The sequence below is a fragment of the Camelus dromedarius genome, chromosome 4, assembly GCF_036321535.1.
Source record: "Camelus dromedarius isolate mCamDro1 chromosome 4, mCamDro1.pat, whole genome shotgun sequence".
NCBI classification, from domain to species: domain Eukaryota; kingdom Metazoa; phylum Chordata; class Mammalia; order Artiodactyla; family Camelidae; genus Camelus; species Camelus dromedarius.
The window spans coordinates 96,148,523-96,174,578 of record NC_087439.1 but is presented as its reverse complement, the minus strand read 5'-3'; the positions used below and the strand labels follow the sequence as shown (position 1 = coordinate 96,174,578).

The 26,056-nt window shown below is 46.3% G+C and overlaps 1 protein-coding gene across 5 annotated transcripts in view; it reads right to left on the bottom strand.

Annotated features, from left to right (window-relative positions):
• Nucleotides 1–26,056, bottom strand: part of TRAF3IP1 (TRAF3 interacting protein 1) — a 59,425-nt gene that overhangs the window by 11,642 nt on the left and 21,727 nt on the right. For all 5 annotated transcript variants that reach the window (XM_031452543.2, XM_031452537.2, XM_031452538.2 and 2 more), the window contains 3 exons: nt 25,254–25,377; nt 25,000–25,036; nt 22,297–22,373 (listed from right to left, as the gene is read on the bottom strand). In XM_031452543.2, the coding sequence (XP_031308403.2) occupies nt 22,297–22,373; nt 25,000–25,036; nt 25,254–25,377 (238 nt within the window). The remainder of the gene's footprint in view (nt 1–22,296; nt 22,374–24,999; nt 25,037–25,253; nt 25,378–26,056) is intronic.

The window sequence follows — 26,056 nt, the reverse complement described above, 5'->3', positions numbered from 1 at the left end:
ACAATGTCTCTCTAGACTTTTCCCAGGCCTTTTATATTTCTTGGTAAAATTCTGTGGCTTCTCAATACACTTACTGTAAATTCTTGTTAAATGCACGCTTTTGTTTCCGGGTCTGAGGGGGAACTTGAGACACACTGTCTCCAACTGGCTATTGCTGACACACAGGGAGAACACCCACTTTGGTGTATTGGCTTTGTCACTAACCATCTCATAAATTTTTTTAATAGTTTTAACCTTTAGGGGGTTGATTGACTTGATAGACTGCTGTCACCTTCAAATGATGACGACCCCGCCTCCTCCTTTCTGGAAGTAAGCCTCATTTTCTCCTGCACTGGCTGGGCCCGCCCAAGGAGCTGAGCAGGGCTCCATTTCTCGTCCTTGCTCCTGAGTCCCGGGGAGATGCCCACAGCCCCTCGCCGCCGCCGCCGCCGCCGCCGCCGCCGCCGCCGCCGCCGCCGCCGCCGCCGCCGCCGCCGCCGCCGCCGCCGCGCTCTGGCGGCCCCTCCTGTGGTCAGGAAGCACCAGTGTGTCCCTAGTTCAGTGCCAGGTTTTAGTCACAATGGATGCTGAATTTTATAGGTACCATTTATTCTTAAGAGGTAACACTTACCAGTGGTTTATTTGGTTCAAGAACAATTTCTTGGTTAAGCATAAGGTAAGCAAGCTAAGTTTACAGGATGCTACAACAACTGATTCGAGTTTTTTCTTTAACTGAAACAACTGGCTCTTTCTGGATGTGGCAGCACAAATGAAGGAGAAACACTGACGATTACAGAAATAGATAAATACATACTCATCAACCCGGGACAGAGTTTTCAACCCTAGGGTGTACTCTATTTCACTATTAATCATTTAATAAAATACATGCTTTCAAAAAAATTAGATTATTTGAGATAAGATATTTTATTTGTAAGACTGCCACCCACGGATCCTCCGGCTGGCCCACGGGCGCCCCGTCACTCAGCGTGCCTCACCCACGCACACTCCCAGCCTGTGGCTGGCTCCCCGTGTGCAATGCCCACGGTGGTCAGAGGGAGTTCTGACAGACGGCCGGTGAGCAGAAAGCCAGCCTGAGTCTGCAGGCAGGGAGAGACCACAACCTTCAGCATTAGCTCTGCCCTCGGGAAAAGATAGGGAGGCTGTCAGCACCCAGCCTGGCACCTGCAGGAGCCAGAGAAGGCATCTGAGCTCAGGAATTCTGCCCCAAGAGGGAGCGAGAAGCCCGGGCCAGGCGTCGCCTCAGGACATGTGCGGAAGCCTTGGAAGCCCTAGCAGGGCTGACGGAGACATTTCTCTCCCAAATCAGTCAGTAAAGACTGGAGGAAGCGACTGCAACCTCAAATGTGAATTCAGCAACATAAGACTCAAGGTGCATGAAAAATCAAGAAAGCACGACATTACCAAAGGATCACAAAAGCCTTCCAGTGACCGACTCCAAAGACAGGGGGATCTGCGATTTACCTGCTAAAGAAGCCAGAAAAGTGATTTTAAAGTTCGATGAGCTGCAAGAAAACACAACTCAACGAATCAGGAAAATAACACATGGAACAATGAGAAGTGCGACAGAGACAGAAGTCATTTTTTAAAAAGAACCAGACAGGTTCTGCAGCTGAAGGCTACAATGAATGAAATGAAAACTAGGACAGAGCGTCAACAGCAGAGCGGCTCAAGCGGGAGAAGAATCTGCAAAGAGGACGACAAGACCTCAGAAATTACCCAGCCCGGGGGGAAGAGAGTGAGAAAGTGAAGAAAGCCCCCGCGACCACTGGAAACCATTAGGAGAAGCAGCCTACGAGTTACTGGGCTCCCAGGAGAAAAGAAAGAGAAGGGGCAGAAAGCTTATTTACAGAAAAAATGGCTGAGGACGCCCCAAATCTGGACGCGACCTGGACATCCACGTGCATGAAGCTCATCGCTCACCACACAAACTCAACCTAAGGGGATCTTCTCTAAGACACAGTATAATAAAACTGTCAAAAATCAAAGACAAAGAAAGAAAAGCAGCTTATAACTTCCAGCTTTCCCATAAAGCAATCAGCAGATTTATCAGCAAAAACCTCACAGGCCAAGAAAGAGTGGGGCAAAATGTTCACAGAGCTTGGAGAAAAAACTGCCAACCAAGAACACTCTATCCAGCAGAGCTGTCCTTCAGAAATGAAGGAGAGATTGAGACTTCCCAGACAAGCAAAAGCTGAGGGAGTTCATCACCACTAGACCTGCCTCACAAGAAATGCTGAAAGGAGTTCTTCAGGATGCTAATTAGTAACATGAAAACATAAGAACATTACAACACACTGGTAAAGGAAGAATACAGTCAAGTTCAAAATATTCTAATACTGTAATATGATGGTACATCACGTAAAAGAGGTAGATCATAAAATCAAAAACATAAAAAGGGGGAGCAAAAGGATAGAGTATTTGTATGCAATTGAAGGTAAGCTGTTATCAGTGCAAACCAGACTGTTACACCTGCAAGATGTTTTATGTAAGCCTCACAACCACGAAGCAAAGACCTTCAGTAAAGAGACAAAATAAAGTGAAGAGAATCTAGGCATTCCACTATGGAAAACCATGAATTCACAAAGGCAGGTGGAAACAGGAGCGACAAGACAGCCAGAAACAACAGTCCTTACCTATCAATAATTACTCTACATGTAAATGGATTAAATTCCCCAATCAAAAGACACAGAGTGGATCCAGCAATCCCACTCCTGGGCATATATCTGGAAAAGACAAAAATTCTAGTTTGAAAAGATACATGCACTTCGATGTTTACAGCAGCACTATTTACAACAGCCAAGACACAGAAACAATCTGAGTGTCCATCGACAGACAAATGGATAAAGATGTTGTGATACACACATACACACACACACACACACACATATAGACAGTGGAACATTACTCAGCCATGTAAAAGGAAGAAACCCTGCCATTTGCAACAACACAGATGGACCCTGTGGTAATTATGTTAAGTGAAATATGACAGACAGAGAAAGACAAATATTATATATGCTATCACGTATATCTGGAACCTCAAAAAAAAACCTCATAAAAAGAGGTCAGACTTGTGGTTACCAGAGGTGGGGGGGTGAGGGGAGAGGAGCTGGGAGGAAGGTGGTCCGACGACATGGACTTCCAGTTGCAAGACAGGTGAGCACAAGGAACGGGATGCGCCACATGACAACTACAGCTAACACTGCTATACAGAGTACATGGAAGTTGTCAGGACAGACGATCCTAAGAGTTCCCATCACAGGGGAAAATGTCTTCCTTTTCTGCGTCTTTGTGAAGTGACGGTGTGAACTCCCTCTGGTAATGGTCTCACAATATATTTCAGCCGAATCACTGTGTGGTGCCCCTTAGAAGCACACAGGGCTGTGTGTCAGCTACATCTCAATAAAGCCAGGGGGGCAGGCCCAGAGCAGCCGAGTAGACTGAAAAACAAGGCTCAAGTATCTGCTGTTGACAAGAACCTCACTCCAGCTTTAAAAGCACAGAGCCTCTAAGCGAAGGGGTGGGAAAAGATATTTCACAGAAATAGGAAGCAAAAGAGACCAGGGGGATCTATGCTTGTTATCAGACAAAACAGACTTTAAGTCAAACCCTGTAAGAGACCAAAAAAGAGCATTATATAATGATAAAGGGGTCAATTCATCAAGCGATGATAACAATCATAAATACATATGCCCCAACACTGGGCACCTAAATATAGTAAGCAAGTACTAACAGGACAGAAGGAGAGAAACTCCTGGGCTCAAGATGCCCCACCTGGCCCAGAAGTTCCACAGCAACAGAATTCCGAAAACATACCAAGCATCCTGCTGAGTCCTGGCACTGTGGTGAGAAAACCAGTGACCACTTTGTAAACAGGACCAACGACTCTGGGAGTTCCCTCAGAGAGCCAGAGGCACCAGGCTCATCAGACTGAGAAAACCGGCATCAAGCAGTCCGGGGAACTCAAATCCAGGGAAGACACCCCAGGAAGGGCCCCTGCTCCATGCGTGCATCTCCAAGGCTCCAGCACGCACATTTAAGCATCAACTAATAAATCTCAATGAATTTCAAAGTTATTAACATCCTCTTATGTCATTTTCATTACTCCTCACATTTCTCTAGTCTCCTTACCATTCTCTGCTTGTCACTTGGATTTTTCAGGAGCTCAAAGATTACAAAGGTATGTCCAGGCATTTCTTATAATACACTCTTAGGATGATCTCACCTTGGGGCAGGGGGCAGAGCCACGAGGTAAGAGGGTAAGCTCGGAGTCGGCGCCAACAAGCAACAGTCCCTGCTCCTGACACAGCACCTGGGCAGACGCACCCCGTGAACAGGCCCACGCCTCGCACGTCAGCAAGAGGAGGAAGCTCTAGCTGGCACGCTTGCAGGCCACCGGGCAGGCAACTGTGCGTGTTTCCTATTGGTTAGGAAGACGCTTCCAGATCTGCCCAACCCCACTGCTCCACAGCTCCCTGCACAAATGAACCAGGTCCAAGAGGACACTGCTGCCACCCAGGGGCGGGGAGCAGACAGGCTCCCTCCTCCCCAGGCATTAAGACCCAGCTCTTCTGAGGGTTTGATATGATCCGTCCTTGTGCGTAGGAACCAGCAGTACAAGTTAAGCAGCTTCCTGCTTCGTTCTCCCAAGAACAGCGACAACCTGGAGCAGAAGCTCTAAGGAACCATCTCACTGCTGGCTGTGCACTGGAGTCACCTGGGGAACTTTTTAAACATACCCATGCCGGGATCCTGCCCAAAGATCGACCTATGGATCTGGGGCAAGCCCAGCACGGATATTTAACAGAAACTCTCTGGACGGGTCTCATGCACAGACTGCTCTGGGCAGGTGGACCTTGAGCAAATTTCGAAGGACACGAGGTTCTAAAGTTCACTTGCCTTGCATTTTCTAATCACCTTCCATGCTGTAGGCACCGGAGCACACGAGCCTGAGTTTAATAATACACCTTACAAGTGATTTTCTCTTGTCACTATCATCTCTGGAAATGACCATTAGGACTATTAAATTGTTTTGCTTTTCCTTTCCATCCCTCTCTTAACTAACTGAATTTGCTATTTTTAATGCCTTGCTAAAATACTTATCATTTTCTATTGAGTCTATTGCTCTAAAATTTCCCTATAATTCTAGCTCGAGTTTTTTTTTTAAGTATTTAGCCTTCTAAATTCTTACCATATTTAATAGCTCTAGAAATACCAGATAAAATAATCACACCCAAGTTAACCATTAATCCTAAAAGACAGTCAATGGGCAATATGAAACCCACTGAATTCCATGGTTGGCACGTGAACTGGAGAAAAAATAAACACTCGAACCTGTAAGTAGAAGTAGCCAGGATATCAGAGGTCTTCAGCAGAAAATAAATTTCTCAGAATGAATGATGAACGTAAGGAGTGTGCCCAAGGAAGTGCAAAGGGAAATTCAAACAAAGGGCAGTCGGGTCCCAGACGCCCTAGAGGGGTGAGGCTGAGGGAAGAGCCTGCAGGGGGCGCCCCACACACACCGAGGCAGACGCCACGAGGCTGTGCTTCAGCTGGGCTCCTCCGTGTCCAATTCAGGCTGCAAGTACATCTACAACTTCAGTTAGCGGTTGATGCCATGAAGAAAATAAAGTCGGGTCAGACGGGTGGTGGTTGGATGGAGGACCAGTGTAGCCGGGAAGTCCCCTCTGAAGAGGCAACCTGAGTAGGGACAAGCAAGGTCTCGGACTGTGTGCCATGGGGTTGTCTGTGACGGGTCCGCTGGGGCCCACCGGGCCCCGGCTAACTGTGGCCCCCGCACAGATGGGGGAGGGGGAGGGCGGGGAGGCTGAGCCAGGGGGAAACAAGCCCCTAAATTTGCACCAACAAGCGCTGCTGACCTCTTCTCCATGGATAGCCGCCGAGGAGCGAGTGCAGAGGGCAGCTGCACCCAGCCTTGGCCCCAGGGCTTCCCAGGCGGAAGCAGCAAGCTGAGTCCTGTGTGGAGGAGGAGGACCCACCACCCAGGCCTCCTACTACGTGCCCTGCAGGCAAGAGCACAGGAACCCAGGATGTCAGTGGCCACCGACCCCGGAACCCTGTGAGCTCCCAGCCACTGGTTCTCAAGTTGTCCTCGAATAAGAAGTGAGGACACTGCCTGCTTCTGACCAGCAGCCCTGGGGAGGCGAGCCCCCAGAGGGGACTGACCTCTGTCCAAGAGGGAGGAAGGGCACCCAGCCTCAAGTTTCCGTCAGACCTCCTGCAACCAGATCACTCCTCTGTTACACTGTTCTAGGGCACAGGAAAAAGTAAATTTTATAAAACCAACAGAATCTTGACTCCAACACGTAATGACAACACGCAGACACTCACATGTGCACGAAAACTCCAGGTTAATGTCACCTGAGCATAGATATAAGCTATTTTTAAATGTTAGTAAATTGAATATAATTTTGCATTGGATAAATAATAGTCTATGACCAAACAAAGGTTATTTTAGGAAAGTAAGAATTGCTCAACATTAGGAATTCTATTAATACATGGTCGCCTCAACCATTGCCCAAAAGACAGGGCCGGTGAGACTGCAGCCTCCAGCCTGCAGGCTGGCCCATCGCCTGTTTTTCCTACAGCCCCTGAGCTAAGAATAGTTTTTACTTTTTTAAATAGTTGAGAAAATATTTAGAGAATAATATTTTGTGACACACACGAAAGTCCTATAAAGCTCACATTTCGGTGTCCATAAATAAAGGTGTGCTGGAGACCAGCCACACACACCTGCGTGTTGTCTACGCGGCTCCCGCACCACAAGGGCCGCAGTGAGTACTGGCCCATGGCTGTCCCAGCCCCAAGCATCTCCCACCTGGCCCTTCACAGGAAAGGTGTGCTAACCTCCGCTGCAGGGAACCCAGCGGAGGGCCCCACGCACAAGGTCCTCCCCACCTGGCAGAGGCAGCATCGCAGAGCAGTGTGGAGGGGAGGAAAAACCGGGGGGAGACGCAGCTCGGCACAACACAGGAAAATCAGCTCCAGGTGGATGAGGGCTCAAATGTCAAAACAAAGCTTTACATTTTTAAAAAGAATAAATTATCTTTCTGACCTTAGAATAGAGAAGAATTTAACTAAGACACAAAAAGCTCTAATGGTAAAAGACTGAGAAATCTGACTAGATTAAAATTAAGCATAAGTAATCAAAAGACACCTTAGAGAAAGACAAGAGAAAAAGTTTTGAATAAATGATGATTTTAATGTGGTTTTACCTCCCCTGAGCCCTCTACCCCTATGATCTATTACTGTGTTATTTTTCTATAAAACTGATTTTTTGAAAACTGGTTTAGGACTTTTGCATTCAACTCTGTAGTGACAGTTATACCAAATTCTGTTTGCTTAACTGGTTTTAATGCTCAATTTTAATTTATTTTGTTCATACTAATACTGCCCAATAGAAACATGTGAGCCACATATATAATTTAACATTTTCAATTTAACTAGTTTCATTAAAAAAGGAAAAAGAAATAGGTGAAGTTAATTTCAGTAAGTTTTACTTAACTCAACATATCCAAAATAGTGTTTCAACAGGTAGTCTTTATAAAAACTACTAACAGGGTATTTTGTGTCTTCTTTTCCTTCCAGGCTTCTAGCCCGCTGTGCGTTTCACACGCGCAGCGCACCGCAGTCGCCCAGACGCACGTCCCACGAGCGGCCCCTGCGCTGGCCGGGTCCCCCGTCCCCCGCCCCCCGGGTGTCGCCCAGACGCACGTCCCACGAGCGGCCCCTGCGCTGGCCGGGTCCCCCGTCCCCCGCCCCCCGGGTGTAGGCTGGGGCTGCTTGCTGCTGTCGGCTTTTTGACCCCTTAGTTGTCCAGACAGACTGTAGGTAATCTTTTTTTTCCAAGAAGGATCCAAGAGTAGCATTTTTTTTTATTATCTGCATTATCCGGGTATGTCTTTAAATATTTCCACATATGAGACACCATCCTGACTAAATAATGAAAATCTTGGGTCAGTCTGCTTCTCTCCAAGCGCCGTAGCTACCACTCCATTTTCTCCAGGCACACACAGCTGCTGAGAAGTGGAAAGGGAAATCTGACTCTGGTTCCTTTGAAAAGAACCTACTGTTTCTCGCCCTACAATGTACCTATAGAATACTTTTTCAGTTTTTTGGATTTTTTTTTAAAGCTTGATCCCAGCAATACTGCCAATATTATGAGTTCTCTCTTTACCCAGAACATAGAAGCCCTTTTAAGTGCAGGCTCACCGCAGGTTAAGCTTCTTGCTTTCGTGAAAATACCAAAGCACCTCTAAAAAAGCGTATTTTTATATTCAGCATTACATTAATCTAGGTCAGAAAGCTATTTAAGCTTCAGTCCTATCACACTGTACTTGGAAATCTGTATTACTGGCCAAACTACAAATTTCCAAGCTGTGGCAGAAAACCACAGAGAGACAGGGCTGTGCCCGCCCAGGCCTCTGCACCGGGGGCTTCAGCGGAGGGGCTGAAGCGCCACCCAAAGTGCTCCTCCTGGTTTATCACTCCTCCCTCCCGTCTCCCTCCTTCTCTTCCAACTTTTGTTCAGTGAGGTCTGAAATTCAGTCAGTCAACAGCTAACGATCAGTTACGCCATGTACTACACACATCAGGCCACAGGAGCGGGAAATGAGACTGGTCTTCACCTTCTGAAATTCCCTCCCAAGGGCAAGTCAGCAAGGGGTCCTCAGGCCCCGAAGCCGTGAGGTGGGTGGAGCAGGGAAAGCACCTGCACCCGGGTGGGGGGGTCAGAGGGGAAGGGGCAGCAGCCAGTGCAGGGTGCAGGGGGCGCCCATGCAGGGAAACAGCCTGGTCCCAGAGGGGCGGGAGCTCGGCTGCAGGGGGGGTCACCCCAGTGCTCTGGCGAGGGCTGCTGCAGCCCAAGGTCGGTGAAGAGGGCGCCCACGCAGGCCAGGGTAACAGCAGCAACGGGAGACTGGTGACACCCCTGGGGGATTCATGTTATAAGTTCACCTGTAAAGGATAAGCAAGCCAGGTTTCACTTTGTTGGACACACACACAAGACTGAAATGAACCCTGCAGTGTTCACACGTGCACACACACACGTGGCTTCTTTCCGAGGTCTGAGCACTGGAAGGGCCTCAAAGCGGAAACACTTCAAAAGCAGTGAGCACATCCAGTGAGCAGATCTTGGTTTCTCAACACCATTCTCCACTGAAAGGACCCAGGAGAAATGGCTCATGCCAGGGCTGAGGCACGGAAGGTACACAAGAGACCTGCAACATCTTGGTGAGCAAGAGAGGAAGGAAGAGCTCAAAGGATGACAGAGGCAGATAGAAAGGACACAGAAGCCAATTTCAAGGAGCCCACTGGCCACATCAGAGGCAATTTGAGCATTAAAACAGTGACAGAATGAAACTGGAATCCAACAGCCTGTAGTGACATACATAAAGGATTAAGGTGACATCAGCGAAGAACAGGATGCTTACGTGGCTTCAAAGCACTTCCCCACAAAGCAGTATTCATCACAGAGAGAGCAGGAGCAGCCTGCAGCGAAGAAGCCTGGCAGGCACCACCCTAACCAAGAGGTCCCAGGAGCACCAGCGGAAAAGGGGCGAGTTACAGTATGTGTCACATGACAGGGCGCAGGAAAAGAGCACGGCCTCAGTTCTGGGCGACTCCCACCCAAGATGGTAACGAGGGGGACAGTGTCCCCGAGCTCCTTCCCAAGTCGGGTGGCCCTGTCACAGTGACGGAGAATGTCTTTGTGCGCAGAAATTACTCAGGCAAGTATTCAGAAGTGATGTTGATGACTTGTTCTCAAAGTGTGTGGGGGAAGCCTCTTTGTGCTGGACACACAACTTTCGGTAAGTGTAAGACCAATGCCACACACCCAGGCACGTGGCTCGGGGCCTGGCACACACAGACGCGCCCGAACTCAGGGACGTGGCTCCTACTGCTGCCCCCCTAGGGCAGGCTTCGAGAAGGCCTTCCTCCTGGAACCTGAGCCGGCTTCACCCCTCGAGGGCTGCCCAGTGAGCCAAGGCCAACCGGAGGGGCAGAGCGGAGGGGCCCTGGCAGGGAGACCAGGACACACACTCCTTCTCACGTGGAACAGTCCAATCAGCGATCTCTGAGGTACCTGAAAGTCCTCACAGGGGGCCCTCCCGACTTTGAATGTTTGATCTGCTTCCAAACCTGCTCTTCTTCAAAAGTAACTTTTAAGATTGTTTAGAAGTATTTGCTTTGCTTTGTTTAGCCGTCACTATTACAACCTAATTATCATTTTTCACCACAGTGACTCTACTTGTAACAGTAAATACAATAAAACTTTCTCAAGCTCCCTGGAAACCTAATTGGCACCCAAAATAATAACACACAGAAATTCCTCCTCAGCTTCAAAACCTAACAAGTAAAACTTTCATATCACATTTTGTTTGTAATCTGGAGTGCACTACACGAAAGCAGTACCGTCACCCCGCCGTATCTGGGGGGTGGGTCCAGATCCCCACGGACACCAAAATCTGCGGGCACTCAAATCCCTTACATAAGGTGGCCAGGTATTTGCATATAACTGAGGCACATCATCCTGTAGACTCTAAATCATCTCAGGATCATTTATAATACGCGATACAGTGTAAATGCCATGTTAACAGCAGCCAGTGCAGGAAATTCAAGTTTTGCTTTCTGGAATTTTCTGGAATTTTTTTCCTCCAGATACCATCCCTCTGAGGTTGGCTGACTCCACGGATTCAGAACCCACAGGTCCAGAGGGCTGTGCTCGAGCACGTGGCGAGACTGCGGGAGGCGGTGCGGAGCACGTGGCTCCCCTTGCCTGTCCCCACGGAGCCCCGGTCCCCCTGGGAGATGGACCCCCAAGGACCCGCCCGGCTACACTGCTCTGTGCCGGGAGGACAAGCTGGACTTGCCCGGCAGGCCGGCCAAGGCGCTCAGACAGGTCATTCCCCGCCACTCCTGGCGAGCCTTGATTTCCAATGTTCTTTTTTCTCAGTAAACAATTTTGTGATGTCCCATGGATGCTCTCCAGTCCTTGTGCCCCCTCCAACTCGTGAGAATTACCCCCCAGCCACGGGCAGCCGGAGACGGCACCCCTGCTGATGGAGGCCACCGCCGCTGGCAGCTGCGCTCCTGTAACTTGTGACAAAGCCCCGTATTCTTCTACTTCCTGTTCTCCAGACCACCTCCTGCACGTCTGATTAAATTCAATCCGAATCCTAATTCTTATCAGTTGACATCCACCTGTGGTCCCCTCCAACCCGCATAATGTGCCACAGTCAGCATGATTTAAACACCAGGGTCCATGCTACCTGGTAACTGAGTTTACACCTACAGACCTAGGCTGTCAAAATCATCAAAGTAAATAAAGATATTTTTTATGCAAAGCACAGAACAGGGTATTGATGGAATTAAGGCCAAAATTACTTCGCAGGACAAAACCGACTAAAACCTAGGAAAGTGATGAAGACGATACGAATGTCGACTCTTCGAATAAAAATAAAATGCTTGTTTGTCCCATCAACATTCGCTGAACAGACGTGTTCAATAGAAGATAGCTATTCAGTGTGCAAATGTTTATAAGCCCATAGCTGATCACATTCTTATAATCCAAATTCCTAAGCCGCATGTATGGTTTCAGGTGAAGTTCCCGGATCCACATCGCAAACCACACCGCAGGCCACACAGACAAGGCCTATGTCCTCATCACTACACACAATGCTTTGATGGTTTCCAAACCATTTTTGTGGGCTATAATATATCCGTGCAATATATCTGCAAATATTTTTAAGTGATCTGTAAATATTTTTAACTGACATTGTTGATAATTTGGTGGGGACAAATTTAATGTTACATCCAAAACCTAAAATCCCCAGCCTGCGTGCCAGAAAGCACTGCACTTCTTGGGAACATAAAACTATCACCTTATTTCCTAAAAATAAACAAAAATAAAAACAAATAACTCCCCCCAGAGCTCCTCGTGATTAAATCAGTCACGTGGTCCCTGAGTTCAGCTACTGAAGTCTCACCAGAGGAGAAACGCCACAGCACATGTCCTGTCCCATTTTTTTCACAGCAATTTAAACGGGAACAATATTCCTAGTGACAGAGCATCTAATAATACTGGGACCACAAACGTCTGAACGACAAACGCATCTGCCAGGTACAGGATTTAAGTGAAGGGGGGGGTTTGCAATAGCATTTTTCTAACGGGGTTAAGGACTTTGTGATGAAATTGCACCATCTAGCCACCAAAGTAAGAAATAACTCAAAGCTCTATTCAGATCACCAAAGGAAGAGAGACTACAGCCGAGATCCCTCTCGCGTAAGCACGCAGCCAGTCACTATCAGCTGTATTCCATTTACCATAATTAGCACCTAACATGTTTGTGATAAGGTCCTTTTATCCACCAAGAGGCATTCCAAGATACAAAAGTTTCTCATATTCCCCAGTAAGGGCTTCATAATTTAAGACACAACCTCTCATCGCATGATGTGTGGCTGCTACGCTGGCCCCTGTGGCAGCGTCCCTTCAGCAGGGCAGCAAAACACACACCTGCAGGTCAAGTTCCACACACGCCCAGGCTGTCACCTGGACAGATGTATGACCTCTAGCCGTCCCAGGGAAAGCGCAGTTTACATGACCTAGAAGATGAAGAGAGCGAAGTCACAGAAACTTTAAATAAACGAAGAGAAAGGAGTCTACAAAGAGAAATACTCTGAGAGAGCCTACTTCAAAATAAAGAATTCGAATGAAAAGAAAAAGCACTGACATTTACATTCACTTAGCACAGATACAAAATGGATAAAAAAAAAAAAAAAACAAGAGAAGACTATATAAAAGGAGACAGAAAAATCAGGAGTGAGAAATCTTTAAAGTGCGTGAACCATCTTTGACACTGCTGGCTATTACTCCAAAGCATTTTCATTTAAAAGCTTAAAAGGCAAGTATTTTTAAAGCATAAGAAACACTGTAATAAAACTGCTTTTCTGGTTGTTTTAAAAATTTCATAAATATGAAGGAAAAAATGCTTGGCAGGAGTTATATCTTACTATTAACAAAGTTTATATTTCCTCTTGAAAAGAGAGCAAGTCGGTCAGGAGGATGAAGAAAGCGCTCAGAGCAATCTGACTCACATATTTATTCCATAATGTATTCCTCAAGTCCATTAGCACAATGAGAAATGGCCTTTCTTCCAACACAACTTCAAAGACAAGCTGGAGAGATGCCCAGATTACAAATATGTATCTCCTTAGCACTGGCAAAAATGCTTCCCTCCAAAAAAATAAACAGCACTGCAACTAAGGGCACACGACAGTTTACGTGAGAGCAGAGCAAACATCTGCCGTTTGAATCTCTAAAGAGAAGAGAAACCATTACTATTATGATTAGTATGTGTAAATCAAGAACGCCCACAGACAGGTACGGCCGACATGCTTTGAGCGCACAGTCTTCCAGTCGCCCGTCCGTGAGATCGGCAGGGTGCGCTGAAGCCTGGACCCCAAACACAGAAAGAAGACGTACTCTGCGAGCACTCTGAAACATTTATAAAAAATGACCACAAACCAGGCCACAAACAAAGTCTCAATTCCAAAGAAGCAACATCACACAGACCATATTCTTTGACCATGCAATTATATTAGCTATTGTTTAAAAAAAAAACCTTTTTAAGAAACTCTTACGTTTGGGCCTCTCCTTGCGACTGCAATGAAACCACAACTGAATGCTAAACAACCATCGAAAAAAGACTGGAACCTAGCAAAACAGATCTTCTGCAACTGGAAACATACAGAGGGAACCATAGCAGGACGGTAGGAGGGGCGTGCTCGTGATATAACTGGGCCCCATACCTCCCATACCTCCCTGGGTGGGTGACCCACAAGATAAAGATTTGTTCAGTCGCAGAGGCCCTCCCACAGGAGTGAAGCTTTGAGCCCCACGTCAGGCTCCCCAGCTGAGGTCCTGGCATTGGGAAGAGGAGACCCCAGGACATCTGGTTTTGAAGGCCAGGGGGGCTTGGCTCCGGGAGCCCCATGGGACTGGGTGAAACGGAGACTCCATTCACTTGAGAAGCATACACGGAAACTCACATGCACCAGGTCCAAGGACAGAGGCAGTGATTTCATAGGAACCTGGGCCAGGCCTGCCTGCTGGATCTGGAGGGTCACCTGGGGACGTGGGGGGTGGCTGTGGCTCACCCGGGGGACGTAAAAGCTGGTGGCGGACATTCCAGGAGTGTTCATCTACATGAGCTTTCCTGGAGGCTGACATCTTGATGGGATCATTAGCACCAAGACCTAGCCCCACCCATCAGCAGACTTAAGCCACAAAGGCCTCTCTCTAGACACAGCCCTACCCACCAGAGGTCCAGGACCAAGCTGCACCCAGCAGTGGGCAGGCACTGGCTCCTCCTCCAGGAAACCTGCATAAGCCTCTAGTCCAGCCTCACCCACCAGGGGCAGATACCAGAAAGAAAACAACAGTCCCAAAGCCTGTGGAAGGAGTCCACACACACATTGAATGACAGACGATATGAGGTGTATCCTGGGGGAGGAGTATCTCCCAGGCCAAAGCACGAGCTAAAATCCCAGAAGAAGAAATAAGTGATGAGGAGACAGGCAATTCATCTGAGACAGAGTTTAAAGTAATGATGGCCAAGATGTTCAGGGAACTCGAGAGCAGTATAGATGCACAGGGTGAAGTTTTTAGCAGAGTTGGAAAATGTAAAGAATACTCAAACAGAGCTGAAGAATAAACTCACTGAAATGAACAGTCCACTAGAAGGAACCAAGAATAGACTGAACGAGGCAGAAGAACAGATCAGTGAGCTGGAAGACAGATTAGTGGAAATCACTACTTCAGAACAGAAAACAGAAAAACGAATAAAAAGGAACGAGGATAGTTTAAGAGAACTCTGGGACAACATGAAGCGCTCTAATATTCGCATTACAGGGGTCCCAGAAAGAGAAGAAAGAGAAAGGACCTGAGAGAACTTTTGGAGAGATAATCACCAAAAACTTCCCCAACTTGGGAGAGGACACAGTCGCCCAAGTCCTGGAAGCGCAGAGATTTCCACACAGGACCAACCCAAAGAGGAGCACACCAAGGCACACAGTCACCAAACTGACAACCATTAAGGATAAAGAGAAAATATTAAAATTAGCAGGAGAAAAGCAACGAATAACATACAAGGGAGCTCCCACAAGGTTTTCAGCTGACTTTTCAGCAGAAACTCTGCAGGCCAGAAGGGAGCGGCACGATATATTTAAAGTGATGTAAGGGGGAAACTTACAACCAAGAACACTCTAACAGCCAGGCTCTCGTTCAGACTCGACGGAGAAATCAAAAGCTTCACAGATAAACAAAAGCTAAAAGATTTCAGCACCACCAAACCAGCTTTACAACAAATGTTAAAGGACCTCCTCTAGTCACCAAACCGCAAGAGAACAAAAAGAAGGGAAAAAAAGAGAGACCTACAAAAAATTGTTTTGGCTGTTCGGGGTCTTCTGTGGCTCCTTATAAACTGTGGACTTGTTTGTCCTGGTTCTGTGAGGAGCGTCGCGAGCACTTTGCTGGGGGCTGCAGTGGAGCTGTGGGTTGCTCTGGGCAGCGTGGCCTCTGTGATAGTGCTGATTCTTCCAGTCCCAGAGCACAAGAAAGCTTTCCATTTCTTTGTGTCATTTCAGTTTTCAGAATATAGGTAACCTCCTTGGTTAGGTTTATTTCTAGGTATTTTGTTGTTTTTGAGGTAATGGAAATGTCTCTGCCAATTATAAAATTCTGGTTTTTGAAGTGAAAATAAAAAGTAAATGAAGGGCCGCAAATATCCTTTTTTATGGGTGAGCTGTGTTCCATTACACATATGCTGCATCTCCATTATCTATTCAACTACTGATGTGCACTTAGGATGCTTCCATATCTTGGCAATTATAAATAATGTTGCTGTTAATAGCAGGGTGTAGGTATCTTTTTGAGTTAATTCTTATTTTGTGGTTGGCTTTATTCCTTTGATAACTATATAAGTTTAAAAAGCTAAATCTCTAAACATTCTTAGAAACAATGAACGGTACATATATGTAAGTTAAAAGATATATGTGCAGCCAAAAAAAAAAAAATCTATCAAGCCATGAAAGACATGGAAGAAACTTAAAAGACATTACTAAATGAAAGGAGCCAGTCTGAAGAGGCTACAAACTGCACAATTCCAACCAAATGGCATTCTGGAAAAGGTACCGCTACAGAAACAATAAAAAGATCATGGTTCCAGGGGTTTGGAGGGGTGGGGAGGGAGGGAGGAATGAATAGATTGAGCACAAAGGACTTTTAGGGCATTGAAATTATTCTGTATGATACTATAGTAGCTACATGTCATTATGTGTTTGTCAAAACCTACAACATCAAGAGTGAACCCTAATGCAAACTATGAAAAAAAAAAAAAGAAGAACTAATTCCCGAGTCAAACTAATGCTAAAGGGTTTGGAAGAAAAGTAGAAACCATCAGCAGTCACAGAAGGAAAGGCCAGTGAGTCCACAAAAACACAGAAACCAACAACAGAAACAATTATAAAAATGGTAGAACGCCGTGAACTGCAGTCCACACCACGGAAGCATGTCAGAGGGAACGAGAGACCGACTGTGTCAAATGAGGCCGATAAAGAAAAGTGTGGATTGAGAAACCTTTCTTTCCCGTGATAGAAATGTTCTAAAATGGGATTGTGAGGGAGACACAACTTTCCACATTCACACACACAAACATCAAAGAATTTTGTATTTAAATGAGTAAATTTATGGCATGTAAATTATACCTCAAGAAACCTCTTTCAAAACGAGTATTTAGCACAGGTCTACCCCACAGAGCTGCTCCCAGGCATTCGTCTCACAGGGTACATGAAAACAGATATTTAAAAAAAAGATGCATGCATATATATATATATATTTATATTTACACATACATTTATTCATAATAGCCTACCCTTGAACTCGCCCAAATGGCCATTATTAAGAGAATGGATTAATATTTGGATATGGATATAATCTTACCAGGTCAAATTATTCAGCCCTACAAACAGAACGAATGGCATATTCAAACAAAAACATGTAGCTCTAAAAACATGACTTAGAGCAAAAGAGACATCAAAGCATAAATTGTGATTTTTTTTCACTTTTATCAAGTTCAGCCACCATCAAACTGATGGATGCTGTCGTGAGAGTGTGTGTATTTCAACTGAAATGTGACAGAGGGCATACATTCTGTGTTAATGGATGTGATTCAAACATATGGTTCATACACGGACTTTTCCGATACTGTCGAGGGTTAGGAATTTGAAAGATTTGTGAAATCATAAACTTTACATTGACACATTTCACTATATTTTTATTGTATACAGATACAAACACAAAAAGAGGTATGAAATTGACACGACACTGTAAACTGACTATAGCTCAATAAAATAAAACAAAATAAAATGAAGAGGAAAGAAAAAATTACCATTAGACAATAATGGAGGAAATGACATTTTAGTTACAACCCTCTTCTCTGACAACTCCCCCTTCTCTCCACTGACACTGACCAGATAACTGACCAATCCAGGATGTCAGCCGCTGGTTGGGTTTCAGGTGGAATGTTGGGGTGTCCCCCAGGGCTTGTTGTGGCTGGTGGCTCCATGGTAACTGGGCAGAGCCCAGGGTGGGCCAGTGCCATGGAGGGGCTGCTGTCCTCTGTGGAGCTTGGCTTTGGGCTGATCCTTAGGACGCTCAGTGCGGTCCTGGTGTTGCTGCTGCCCAGAGGCCTGTGTTTTCAGCTCATGTTCCAGAGCCTCCAATGGGAGGCAGTACTGAGTCCGCCTGTCCTCAGCTTATTTATTGCTCGATGTCTTACTTTCAGACTTATTCAGTCTGTTAGAAGTCAACTTAATGGAAGACATGAAAAGCAACTGGCAAAAACACTAGCTGCACAGACTGAGGAGAAATGCCACCACATCGACAAGCTTCGTGTGGCTAAACAGGAGTGTGCCAGGATGGAGACAACTATAAAGGACACCGGGCTAAAGAAGGAGCCACGAAACACACCCAGCCTCGCTGACACCTACAGAGAGCTGATGACGGCCAACCTGGCTCGAGGAAGGAAATCAGTTTTCTCACCCAAGAACTGAAGAGAGAGAGACCCCTGCAGTCTATACGAGAAGAGATGGCGGAGACGCTGAACGTGCTCATGTTCCTGGAGGAGGTCACGAGAACCAGCACATCACAAGGGGTTTTACACACCAGCCAGGGGACCGAGCACCAAGTCCGGATGGCCCCTTTCCCAGGAGTGGGCCCTAGTGTTAAAGCCGAGTTGTTCCCTCCCCTCCACGCAGGCCTCCCAAGCGGTCAGGCTGCCTTCTCTCACTCAGTCAGGTCTCCGCCTGAGCTGCACCGAGGCCAGTGGATGGAGGGCAGTCCCCTCCTCTGGACCAGAGTCCCTCCAGCTTCACCAGTGAGCACAGCAGTGAGCTCCTTCGTGGTCAACATCTCTCATCTAAAATATATTGGAACTCCCAGAACACACCACGAAGCATGGGGCTTTTTTTATATTCAGTCAATGTCTGGATTATCTCTTATTAGTTGTGAAAGAAATATTGTAATTGAGACTGATCTTCCACTTAGTTTGAATCTATATTAAGCCTCATTTCTCAAGACAGTTTGGGTAACTATCATATATCAGCAATGTAAGTGAAGTGTATATATAGTTATGATGTGTACAAATATTGCATTATAATTTGAAAATGTATGCAGTTTGTCAATATAAACTTTAAGATGGCCATAGCATTTATTTCTAGAGTTTAATTCTAAGTCATAAGTTTAGAGTCTTTTTTTACCTGAGTATGTATAGTTTTTTAAAAAATAGATGACCTTTTAAAGATGAAGTTAAATTGTACTCTTAGAAGAAATTTTTATCATTTAATTTTTATATTCTGCTGTAACAATATCCGTAATAAAAAATAAATTTGATAAATTAAAAAAAAAAACTCTTACGTTTGAAAGCTAAAAAGCTAGACTCCTAAATAGCCCACAAGTTACAGAAGAAATAACAACCAAGTAATTTATATTAAAACTCAAGGAATTTTTAATATTAAAAAATTTAAATTTAAGGATGAAGCATGCCTAAAGAGAGCTGTATAGTCTTAAATATATTTGTTTAAAATGATAAACACTAAAAATAAATGAGCTAAGTGTTTTTTACTCAAGAGGCTAGAAAAAGTAAACACTCAAAGAAATGAAGAAAAATGAAGCACACAGATCTGTGAGATGGAAACAAAAGTGAGGATCTACAAAACTAAACGCTGCCTGTTTGCTGGGAGCATCTGTTTCAATAGATTTTTTTCAGAGATTTATCAAGGGGAAAAAGACAAAATTTTTGGAAGAAAAGGACAACTATAACTAGAGATATACTTTGTAAATCACAAAAGTATCTTGAAGCATCTTTTTGCCATGACTTCGTAAAATGTAAAATGAAATGAACAATTTCCTAGGGAAGCCTTGCGGAAGCTACTGCTGGTCGCCCCTGCTTCCGCTCTCCCTTCCCAGAGCAACGCTGCCTGCCACCATGCACAGCCCACATGTGGTAGGTGTGCTGGCTCCAGAAACCTCGACCCCTAGCCAGCCAGGAGGCCTCCACCACTTACCTGTGTGCCTTGCAAATACCATTTTGTGACCGTACCAGGCAGTGAGAAAGCTTGGCAAGTTCTAGTCTGTATTAATGGAACCTCTGATTGTTAGCTGAGCAAATGGATGCCTGGAATAAAGATGTAACATCAGAGTCCCCTTAGCGACAAAGATCTGGCCAATATAATGTAAGCAGAGTGGTGTGCACCACTCCCATTAAATAGCCTAAAAGAGAAGGGCTGTACCCTTCCCCTACTTCCCCTTTCCTCCTTCCTGCTGACTGGAACACAAGTCGTGAAGGCTGGAGCTGACAGCCTTCGTGGCCCATGTGGTGCCCTGAGGAATGGAAGTCATGCACCGGGAGGATGAGGCAGAAGGGTCTGGATTTCTACCACCTCCAGACTCAAGAGCTAATTAAAGCACTTTCTACAGCATTTAAGTCACTATTATTTCAGATTTTCCCCCCACCCACAAGTATGCCTAATACTAACTGATTCAAATATTAATTACCATAATGAACTCAAAAAGAAATAAAAAAATGAAATATACTCACTAAGGAAAGTGCCTTGGTGAAATAAACAAACAGAAAGGACCAGCTGAGAGAACAGAAAAGCCAGCAACATAGAGGCTCTAATACTAAAAAAAGAGCAAGGAGAGGCAGAACCAGCGAGAGAGACAGAGAAGGGGTGACCAGCATAGAGGTGGGGTGACCGGCACAGAGGAGGGAGGGGTGACTGGTACAGAGGAGGGTGACTGGCTCAGAGGAGGGCTGGCCAGCACGGAGGTGGGGTGACCAGCTCAGAGGAGGGTGACCGGCTCAGAGGAGGCTGGCCAGCGTCCACGCTGCAGCCGCTCGCAGGCACATCAGCAGGACTGAGAAGCATAGAGACCCACAGCGCCGAAGCTTGCCGCACTTGGACTTGTACAGAAAGCGTTTGCTGGCTGCTGCTTGAGAGAGACATCTGTGCCAAGACACACGTACAAGAGCCCACAGAAGTGCTGTTTATAACAGCAGAAGGCTGAGGATCCTCAATGTCCATCAGGAAAGGAATCTGATCAATAACAATGGGAAATCATTCATCAATTAAAATTTTAGAACACACTAGGTCTACAGCTATCAATCAGGGGGTCTCAAGAATATAATACTTCCTGAAGAAAGCAACGTGCAGTGTACCAACGAAAGGATAAGGTTACAAGCTTGTAAAGCAAAGCTCAATACACAGGAAAGTAAGGACCACATGGTATCATCGCAGTGGTCGCCCCCGTGAGAACAGGACTGGGGCGAGGACAGCTTTTCCTATACATTTGAATTTCTTTTATTTAAAAAAAGTAATTAAAAGGTTTTTAGAAGACCAATAAGTTAGAGATCTGATGTTTACAACATACTAAAGAAGAAAAAGCAGAGAAACTTGCTCATTTTTCCTGCCCAACTGTAATACACATCACCCTGATTTTAAAGCACGAACTATACATTTTTAAAACAGTAAATGTTCACCAAACAAGAACCTTTTTTTCCCTTCTATCTTCTGAAGTCAAAACATCTACTAATCTGAAATTTACTCTTCAGAGGAAACTTTGAAACACAGGCCTAGTGCGCGCTGCATAAAAAACAGCTGTAAAATTTAAACCAACTGAAGCTTCAAAGGTTACCTATAGTAACAGCTGGGAGGCACACACTAGAGGTTTCCGACAGAGTCGCAGAAACATTTCCAGGGACACTGGGACAACTCCTCAGGCAAATGAAAAGGACTATAACATATTAAAATTCCACAGCAACACACAACAGACCAGAAAAGCATTTTCTCCTCTCAGCAGAGCGGTGGTGGTGCTGTGAGCAGAGCCTCAGCAACACCGTTCTCCTGTCACTGCTGTGAAAGGGCTCCCTCTAGCGGTCCTTTCTCATACAGCTCTCATCAGGAGGGATTTCGGTCCTGAAGACGTTTCAGGACAAACCAGGATATTTTAAGCAGAATTATGGAAAATAAACAACCATTAACTCAACTGGGGGAAAAAAGATATTTGTGTGAGAGTGTGTATACAAAACTTATTGGAACTGTTGGTTATTGATAAATTCTTGGTTAGTTAACTAACCAAGAAAGTTCTGTTCAAAACCCAAAAAATACAGATGTAGTCTTTTTTCCAGGCGGCTAAAACAAAAACCTAGCGGCGGCATCTGAGTCTCACTACCTGGCCAGCAGGTCACGTGCCCAAGGGTGGTGGCTGGTGCAGGCCGTGGGTCCCCACAAAGCACATCACACACCTGTGAGGAGGATGGCTAGGGGCCCAGGTCTGACGGCACAGGTATTTACAACTTCCCCAGACCCATGCAGACAGCCTGCCTCTCTGCAAGCAGGGAGAAGGGGCAGACCAGGAGGAAGGGGTCAGCATGGGGTCAGAGCAGAACAGGCCTTTGGCCCTGACCCCTAAGCCCCCAAATGAGGCCACTGCCCACGCAGGACAGGACTGGACGTGGGTGTCAGGCAGCAACAAACACAGAAAAAGCCCCGAGTCCTCTATCCTCCCAACCAGGGGGCGGGATGGGCAGTGGGGGAGGCTGGTAAATATGTGAACAGACATTACTGATTATCACAACATTTGAAAGACACTTCTCATCTTTAAAAGTAAGTGTGAAGCCGACTGCTAAACGCCTGTGTTCACAGAAATTGTGCTGTTACCTTCTCTCCAGGTTGGGGTGACTGCTGCAACTTCTCATAGTCCTTCTTAGTCTCCAGAATTTTTTTGACAAGTCCTCCTGTTGGAAATCAGTGGTTTATATTAAAGCAGTTCTCTGCCCTAAGAAGCCATCCTCTTCTAAATGTGGCGGGGGTGGGGGGTGAGGGTGGGGAAGGAACACTCAGTTCTTATTCTTCCTCTTTCTATTCTGAAATAGCTCCAAGTAATCTTTACTTCATATAAGACTGAAGTAATTTTTTCAATCTATTGTAGACTAAGTATTAATACTTTTTCTATATTGGGGCAAGATTCATCAACATTTTTTTTTAAAAAAAGGATTACCCAGAGGGTAAACAGCATATGAAAAACTATTTTCTTTAAAATACTATTTTACGCATGTATGCGTCACTATGAAACTGGCTGCCTGACTACGGTACAGTCCACGTGCAGAAGAGGACGCAGCCACGGACAGGGAGCAAGACTCTGTCCCCGCCGTGCTACGGCATGAATACCGGCACACGCTGCCAAGTTAAAAAGGCAAGACGGAGACAAGTGCAGATACTGGTAAATGCTCACACACACGCTCATACATGCGCGCTCACATGTGTGCACACAAGTTCACACGTATTCACTTGTATTTTTTTAAATGGAAGTTTAAGACATGTTTTTACTGATACCTATGGAGGGACGGAGTGTAGAGTGGAATCGGGTGGGAGCCCTGCATCTCAGAACAGACTTTCATACATCTGACCCTGGAATCATGTGAATATTTTACATAAATAAAATAAAATTAAATCAAAATTTCAAAGCCTAAAAATTGAAAACAAAATGAAGCTATACACTTAGCAATATCACACTGGCATGCATAACCTAATGGAAGAGACTTTTTTCGCAACTGTAAAAGAGTCACTGGCTCTGCATCCCCAGTGGGACATACGCTGAGAACAGGAAGGCAAGCAGGCCTACCACAAACTCCCTGACGTGTTTTCAGTAATCACATTGCTGTTAATCACGGGTAGTACGGCTCTGAAACTGCTGTGTGTGCACAACGTAGGATGAAGAAACAAAGGCTGATGTTGCTGGGAAAAGATTTTTGGCATGAGACAGAGCTGAACGTGTAAAAATCAAGGAACTTAGGAAGAACTCCACAATGTAAATCTGAATTGGAAATACCAGTACGAACTCAGGATCTACTTTCTTATGAAAAACTAAAACCCCTAGAAACAATGACTAACCCAGAAGCAAGGTGCAGCCAGCCTCCCTGGAGATCTGGGGCAGGAAACACACAAAACGAGCCTGAAACACCTGTCAGAGCAGAGACAAGGAAGCTACTGGGATGTGTCTAAAGGCCCCCAGAAGGTAGCACGAGCACAGCTCCCACGGTCAAATACTGGACAGCAGACCATTAACGATTAAACTGAGGTGGACTGAAATGGGACACATCAAGTGTGTTACAACCATGACATCACAGACATCAAAACCACCACCGCCATGCCGCCGCCCTCATCAGTCACCTGGGAGGGCAGAGGTGCGGGGAAACTAACGCACTACTGTGAAAACTGATCAACAAAGGGGAGGCGTGGAGCTGCGCCCTGGAATGGGAAACACCTGGGAGGGGAAGCTTCACCCCTTGGAGACTGCCAACCAGAATGTGCCGGGGGAGGGGGCGGAACGGGAATGTCACCGTCCCACAAGCCCCGTGAAATAACAGACCGAGGCTGCCGTCCACGCACACAGACAAGCAGGTGCGATGAGGCACCAACCCCACCTGCCAAGTGTTCTTGCCCAAAACACCTGATCAAGCCCCTAGAGCCAATTTACAGGAACACTGGGTGTGATAAGCAGGACCCAACCTGAGAAACTCTACAGGACAACTGACCAGCCTCTCCAACAAGTAAATTATAGGGCGTAAGGGGTGGGAGGGGGCCTACAGGTAGAAGAGCATTCAGAGGTAAACCAACCAACTGCAAATGCAGGGACCGTATTTGGATTCTGACTCAAACTAGAAAAAAACACACAAAATAACCTATAACGGAAAAGAACCTGAAAAAGAATATATATATAAATATATAACTGAATCACTTTGCTGTACACCAGAAATTTACAAAACATTGTGAATCAACTACACTTCAGTTTAAAAAAAAAATAGAAAAATACAGGCATTTGATGATATTAAGGAATGGCTGCTTTTTTTACAAACAATGGAATTATGGTTATGTTTTTTAAAAAGAACGTCTTTACAGAAGAAATGATGCTCTGCGGGGCTTGAAAGCCATCTGGGGAGATGGGGTCACGGGGGTGGAGACTTAGATAAAACAAGACGACCGATCGCTGCAGAAGCTACAGGGAGGGCAGGGGTTCCTGACACCACTCTCTCTGCTTTTATAAATGTTTAAAATAAAAGAAGACACTGTGCTTGGGAAGAAAACAACATTGCAGAACTTTCACCCAATCCCACAACCTGGTCGCGCAGATAAGATGTAACGTCATCCACACAGCTGCTCACAGCTGACCACAGGGTCCTGGGCCCCAGCAGCACCCTCGGCCCCTAGAATAAGCCCACACACCCAGGAGGAGCCAGGCCCTGCCGTCCTACTCATGCTCCTCGGACCCCTGGCCAAAGCCCGGCACACAAAGCTCATCTCACCAGACCCTTTTAGAACACACGGAGCAGACACATGCGTGCACACAGGCCCACAACTCACCATGCTTCTCATCTTCTTCTAATTCCACTGCTTGTACCTGAGCAGGACCAAAGGAGAAAAAGGAGATTCAGGTCTGCTGAATTCTCAAAATCATGCTTGCCTGGATCTCATCAGAGGAATGACAAAATTAAAGAGGGCAGAAAACTAAGTGGAAAATTAGAGGAAATTTTTGTCTACATAAATCTGAAAGTCGGAGTATTCATTCCAATGCTGTTTGAGTGTAATCGTAAAAGCATACCCCCCAGCTAACTAACCGTTTCTGGTTCTGACATCTCAGAAAGCTGGGGGACGGCCTCCACCACAAACTGATCATCGTCCTCGTTGTCAGAGTTCTGTGAATCTATAATCACATTTGACACGGTTTTACCGCTCCCTGCCCTAAATAAAAAGAAACTGGATTAAGTGAGAAGTGCTCCACTGGCCACACGTTCTCATCAACCCCACGCACCTGGGACTCCGTCTGAAGCTACATGAGAGAAGTCTAACCATAAACCATCTCTAGGACCACTCAGAATACAGGCCAGAGCTGAGGTGAAGTCTGGAATCATGAAGCCTGCTGAAGGCCCCCAAGCCTGGGTCTTTGTGAGCCCTGCCCTCTGCCCGAGACCCCAGCCCCAACCCCCAGCCCCACGCCTCTACCTGACAAACACCCTCTGAGCTGATCCTCTTCCCCGCTGGGCTCCCTGGGAGACCAGTCGTTCACCTGCAGCCCCTCACTAGGGGGGACCCAGTCTCCTAAGTGGCAAACCTCAGGGCAAGAGTAGCACTGGTGGCCCTGCTGGCCAGGGCTGCCCAGACCCCTGTGCCTTGGTCTCTCTGAGGAACACAGCAGCCCCCTCAAGGCCCCTCACCTGGCTGCTAGTCACTGTCATCGACCGACATCCCTGCCCAGCCCCCTCACCCTCACCTCCTCTTCCCCTGTCCTGGTGCCCCAGGTGACCGTCTCCATCCAAAACTCTCTCATGCCTCCAGTGGCCACCTGAGGGAACTGCCCTGCCTACTGTCACCCACCGCAGAGCATCCCCCTACCACTGCCAGCTGCCCTCTGCCAAGGTAC